Here is a 6,000-nt window from a genome sequence, read left to right as displayed (position 1 = left end):
TATATAAAGTAAATTGTTTATTTTTTTGTTCATAATTCTATTTTTCGTTTTAAATAGAATATTATTAGAGTATACTCAATTCTATTATAAATTTATTATCTTTTAGAATGAAAAATAATGTAAACCATTGAAAATGGTATTACATGACTATATGAGTTACTTTTCTTGTTTCCGCAATCTAGCGGGGTATACTTTTGTCGCCTCTAGGCCCCAATAAACCTAAAGATGACGTGCGAGTTATTATTATAATCATTTATCAACAAAAGTCATGCATATAATATTCAACTTAATAAAATTATTCATGTTTTTGTCCCAATAATGCTTCCAAGTTCCATCTCACCATGTCTAACATTCAATCCTATTTTTCTTCATGTAACATGCATGAGTTGAATGGGTTTATATCCCAAATGTCAAACGATATAAATAAAAGAAAGATTGTGTGGACATATCATATACAAATGTATACTCATGAGTTGTAACAATAGCTTAACAATTTGAGCATATAAGTAGAATGAGAATCGCACCAAACAAGGCGGTGCTACAATTTTTGATATCAGATTGTTTTTGTTTCTGTGACCACCCAGCTGAATAGGTACACTATCGTAGTGGCGGAGCCACCTTGTTACGAGGAGGATCAATTGACCCGTGTGATTTTTGACAAATTTTGCTTTTATGCTTATACGATTTGCATTTGATAGACAATTTAGTATTATGTAAGTAAAATTGACCCTCATGAATCATGATCTAAGTCTACACATTCTCTTTGAACCTGTTCAATAAAATTTTATGTTTGGTCATTTGATTATATGAATATTGACCCTAGTGAAACACAATTCTACCTCCGCCACTGATCGTAATGTATTGCTATAATATTAGAATGATCGATAAAAAGAGGACTCGGGACGGGATGTATTGCTATAATCAGGTTGGCCTCCACATTTACTAACTCTGAATCTGTCAACTAGCGCTTGAAATAACTCTAAAAATGATGGCTATGTTTGGTTCACATTGAAGAAATCTTCTTTCATTGGCCATGTTAACGTGTTGTATAATACCAGTCATTTTGTGGGCCAGATGATAAAATAACTTATGGATGCATTCTATTTCTTTTTCTTTTTTGTTAAATTGGATGCATTCCATCAAATTGGACTCGAAACGTATTGTTACAAACCGACATCGGTATATTATAAGCAAATCATATTATATTTGTTTCTTGATTTTTGGTATATTATAAGCAATTTATAACGCCAGTCATAAATACAAACAATGCCTTAATCTTAACCTGGGCATAATTCATATTAGATTTGTTTCTTGATTACTTTGGAATTTGCATGGAAATGGGTGTATTATAAGTTCTTAAACAGACATGTTCTAAATTAATTTATAGATAATCAAATCATAAGAACGAAATTAAACTGAGTATATATATTTCATTGACTAATATAGGATTCAGTAGGTAAAAAAACACGCAGATCCTACGTAACACGGAACCAACATTATAGCACACTAAACCACGTCCGTGAGCTAATTACTAAATACTAATATTAATTACAAGTTACAACGTTAAGCCCATTATTATCGCTGCCTATTTAATGTTTATAGCACGGTCACCGAGTCAACTCGCTACCAGCACTGATCAGTTTCCCAGTTCCGACCAACGTAACTTCCCATCCCGGAGGTACTGACGGTCAAAGGTCGGCTCCTCCGAAGCATCCTCCGATCGTAAAGAGAGCGTTTCTCAGGATCAGAAAGCGTACAGTACGCCGCGTGGATCTTCATGAACTCATCCCCCGAAGAAGAAGAGCTCGTCCGATCGGTTCCCGCCACGTCGGGATGGCAGATCCTGGCCAGTCGCCGGTAAGCCGATTTGATGTCCTGGGGGCTCGCGCCGTGAGGAACCTCAAGAATCTCGTAGAGCGAAGCGGTGGCCGTCGTCAAACGCCGCTGGAGCTGATGCAGTCTGGGAGAGTCCTCCGCGCAGGTGTAGGAGCACGAGGCGGAGGCGAGAAGAGGCGAGATCTTAGTTGTGCGAGATGGCGGAGATACGGGGGAGAGAGGCGGAGAAGAGAGGAGTGTATGAGCGAAAGAAGTTGGAGAAGAAGAAAACATCTTTGCTATGAAACGGCTGCGTTTGTTGTTTTTGTTGGAGAGAGGGAAAGTCAGACTGAAGAAGTAGTGGAAGGATCGGATCTATTTATAGGGGAAGAAGCGATTAGTCATCAATTGCTTGATTAATACTCAATTAGTGTTTTTAATTACATGCTACATAAAAGGTTAAGTGGCTTATTAAAATACTAACGGACAAGAGGATTATAAGGCCGATCGGGTGAAGTAGAGTTGATCCGGTCGGATCCTGAAGAGCTTATCTAGTTGGAATTATTGCAGAATGTACGTAAGATCGCTGTGGCTGTAATTGTCATATTAAAAATTAGATGAAAAGTAATTTGATTTTTATTGAACCTCATCAAGACATCAAGTAATTTGATTTTTAATAAACTACTCCCTCCGTTTTATAATGTAAGTAGTTTTGGCTAAAAGCACAAAGATTAAGAAAATTATTATGTTTTAAAAAGTATTGTATATTAAATAGGTTAGATATAACTTAACCAATCAAAAATAAGTTTATTTAATTTGATTGGTCACACTATACTCAATAAATGTAAAAGTTACCTAGAAATATGAAAACTACTTACATTTTGAAACAAAAAAATTTCCCTAAAACTACTTACAATATGAAACGGAGGGAGTATGACTTTAGTGATATATTTTAATTTAAATACATGCAACTTCTAAATTATAATGGAAATTCGAAACCGGATTCTTCTCACAAGGGTTCTATTCATGATTGTCTACTTGTATGGAAACGTTATTTCGACCATACATTGTTTGTTGGATACTGAGAAGACAGAAATAGATTTTTAGAAGGTTGATGAAAAGTCTTTCTATACATCTAAGGTTTGCCTCCCACCATACAACCATATACTGTTAAATATTTATGCGATTTTCTTATTATCCGGGGAGAAATTTCTCTTCGCTAGATTACACAATAAAATAAAAATCAAGTAATATGCATACATTCTCAGATTTATCTTCTAACCGAGAGATTATGGTTCTCTCATTCAAGGAAAAGTCGGTTATTTATTTTATTTTCTTACTAATTACTATTCGTTGAAGAAAAGTCCACTGAATTATTTTATTTATATGGTGTAATAATTATTTAGGAGGAGGAGGTAGTTCAAAAGAACCGGAATCACGGATGGAGATTATTAACCTCATTTTTATAAGTGTCAAATCATTGAACTTTGACTTAACCTAAGCTTCGTGACAAAAAAGAAATACTTAACCTAAGCTTTTGAATTTTAATGTGCATGGTAACTTTTGAAAGAACAAAGTCAATTCACGTGGAAGTTTCAGTAAATCCAACAGTGATAGATTATCTAGTAACCAAATGATCCAAATAAGTGTTATTTAAACTGATAGTTTCAAAGATAATCACAAGTTTAAGTTGTTGTCAAAACCATTACTTTGATATGTCTTAAACAGTTAAACGGGAACTTATGAAAAATTTCCCTTAGGCATTTTTCAAGTTGATCTCGTAGAGAGGCTAAGACCATCTCCAATGTATTTTTTGTTATTTTCACTTCTAAAATAGAGAAACTCTATAATAGAGATGGAATATGCTTCAATGTATTCCTATAAAATAGTAATTTCTAAATGTAGAGTAAAAAATAAAGGAATGCTATTTCTTCCTCTATAAATAAAGAAAAAAATAGAAATTTCTATTATAGAAGAAGAAATAGAGGTGAGTTGGAGCAATTTCACCTCTAAATGCTATTATAGAGGTGGAAATAGCTATGGGTTAGAGATGCTCTAATAGAGCATATTTTGGCTATAGAAGATGGTGATTGAGTGATTGTTTTAAGCAAACTACTGTAATCTCTACTTCTCCAACCACGTGTTTGATCATCTTTGATACCCAAAACACGTGCCTATAGCTTGCTATCAAATTCCAATTGGTGTGGTTAGTGCCGGTCGAATCAATTCTTTTTCATAAAACTTTAATTTATCTAAATCTTGTGGATCATACTCATTCGATCAGTCTTTTTTTTTTTTCCTTTACCTTTAAGCTTAACTGTGAAGGATGATCAACACGTTCAACAAAAAATAAAGACACATTGTTCCGGTTTTAAAATTAATCAAAGAAGGATTATCTTCAAGACTTTTGACATCTTTAAAAGCGGAAAGTATTCTTATATGCCCCAATTGGAAAAAAATTATTCTCACTACCCCACTATTTTTCTCATTACCCCACTATTTTTCTCTTTCTCTTATTACCCTTTCTTTTTATATTAGTTTTTATTTATTCAGCGGACCCCAAATCCCTCTCTCTTACTCGCGGACCCCACTTCCCTCTCTCTTCCTCACCCATTTTGTTTCATTATTTTAATGTTATACGGACTCCACGTCTCTCTTGTCCATCTCAGTTTGTTTCATTATTTTAATCTCAGGTGGGGACCCTTTTCTCATAAAGCTGATACATTAACCAAAATCATAGGATTTCCACTCTCAGATGCTTTCTCTCCTCTTAACACGTGTCTATCCTTTTTTTATTCTCCAACAATATTCGACATTTTTTTTTGAGCTCCATTTGGTGATTTCAAAAGTGATTATTAAAGTAATTTGGTACGCTTTTTTCATAAATTTTTTTTGTAGGAATGTAATATCTACGTTGTATGTATTAAGGGTAACAAATCGTGGAGTTTTAAAGAAATATTAGATCTTGACCCCTGCGTCCGCACGAGTATTTACTTTTAATTTTTGTAAACGTTCGAAAATTAAATACATATACTATTGTACTAATTAAATTAGAAGAAGCTAATTAGTTAAATATAACTGAGTTAGTTTTATTATTCTGAACATTAAAACGATTTTGATTAATTTAATTTTCAATAAACCAATAAATTAATCTGATAATTTAATATATTTCATAGTTTTTCTTTTATGGATTGAAACATTGACTTTTTGATTTTTAAGTAAATGAAAGATTGCATATCTTTTAAATTTATTAGGTACCTAAATATTAGGCAATTTCGTAGCCATGTTTATGAAAATTGTTATCTATAAAGTTAGTGGCATTGGATGGTAATTGTTGAGGAAAACTTAGGGTTAAGATTTATTTGTACTTCAGCTTTAATAGATTAGATGTAAATAAAATTTAAAGAAGATTATGTATATTTCTTTGTATTTAACATCGTTCTGAAGAAGAAAAAAAGACATTAAAATGGTGTTAGACGATAATTTGGATTTTGTAACACGTTCTTGGTCGTTTAAAAACACGTAAATTAATGAAAAAATAAAGTTTTAGGTATATTGGTATAAAACAAATATGAAAGGATGTTTACAGACTATTTTGTATATTTCTGTTTATTTTGCACTATTTTGAAGCAAAATAATACATTACAATGTTGGTAGATAATATTGTGGATTGTATAACACCCTTGTGTTCGGTTAAAAAGGTTAAATCGATGAAAATGAAAATTTCGAGGAATTACTAGAATTACTAGTACTACTAAAGTGAAACGTGTATTACTAGTATTACTGGATCGACTATGTATTAAAAGTTCTTGAACAACTTAGATTCTTTAAATAGTTAACTAATAATATTTTTTTGTTCTTAATGGAAATATGTAGTTTCTCATATTACAATCATATGTTTTGACTACGAGGAAACTTACATCAAAGATGAGGCTGAGATAAGATGAATTTTGAGAAAAGATAAAATTCACACTTTAGCGATGAAGACATATGTGGAAGAGGTTACATATTATGGATGGGTTGAGAGTATATGCAGAGATATTAAGGTAGATGGGATGATGAATATTAGTTACTTTCCAATAGTATTGTATTCGAACAAGCATCGAGAGGAAAAAAGATGGATGGTAATGAACTACTAGGTACTACTGTGAACTACCTTAAAATACCTTGAATTACTATGTATTA

At 32.5% G+C, this 6,000-nt stretch overlaps 1 protein-coding gene across 1 annotated transcript; it reads right to left on the bottom strand.

The window, feature by feature from the left end:
• Nucleotides 1-1,410: 1,410 nt before the first annotated feature.
• Nucleotides 1,411-2,493, bottom strand: LOC106359872 (chaperone protein dnaJ 11, chloroplastic-like). Its single transcript, XM_013799494.3, has one exon. It carries the CDS (start codon nt 2,107-2,109, stop codon nt 1,624-1,626), a length of 486 nt encoding a protein of 161 aa, XP_013654948.2. The 5' UTR covers nt 2,110-2,493; the 3' UTR covers nt 1,411-1,623.
• Between the last annotated feature and the right edge of the window lie 3,507 nt (nt 2,494-6,000).

Source organism: Brassica napus, chromosome A8 (assembly GCF_020379485.1).
Source record: "Brassica napus cultivar Da-Ae chromosome A8, Da-Ae, whole genome shotgun sequence".
Classification (NCBI taxonomy): domain Eukaryota; kingdom Viridiplantae; phylum Streptophyta; class Magnoliopsida; order Brassicales; family Brassicaceae; genus Brassica; species Brassica napus.
This window is presented reverse-complemented; position numbering and strand designations above follow the sequence as displayed.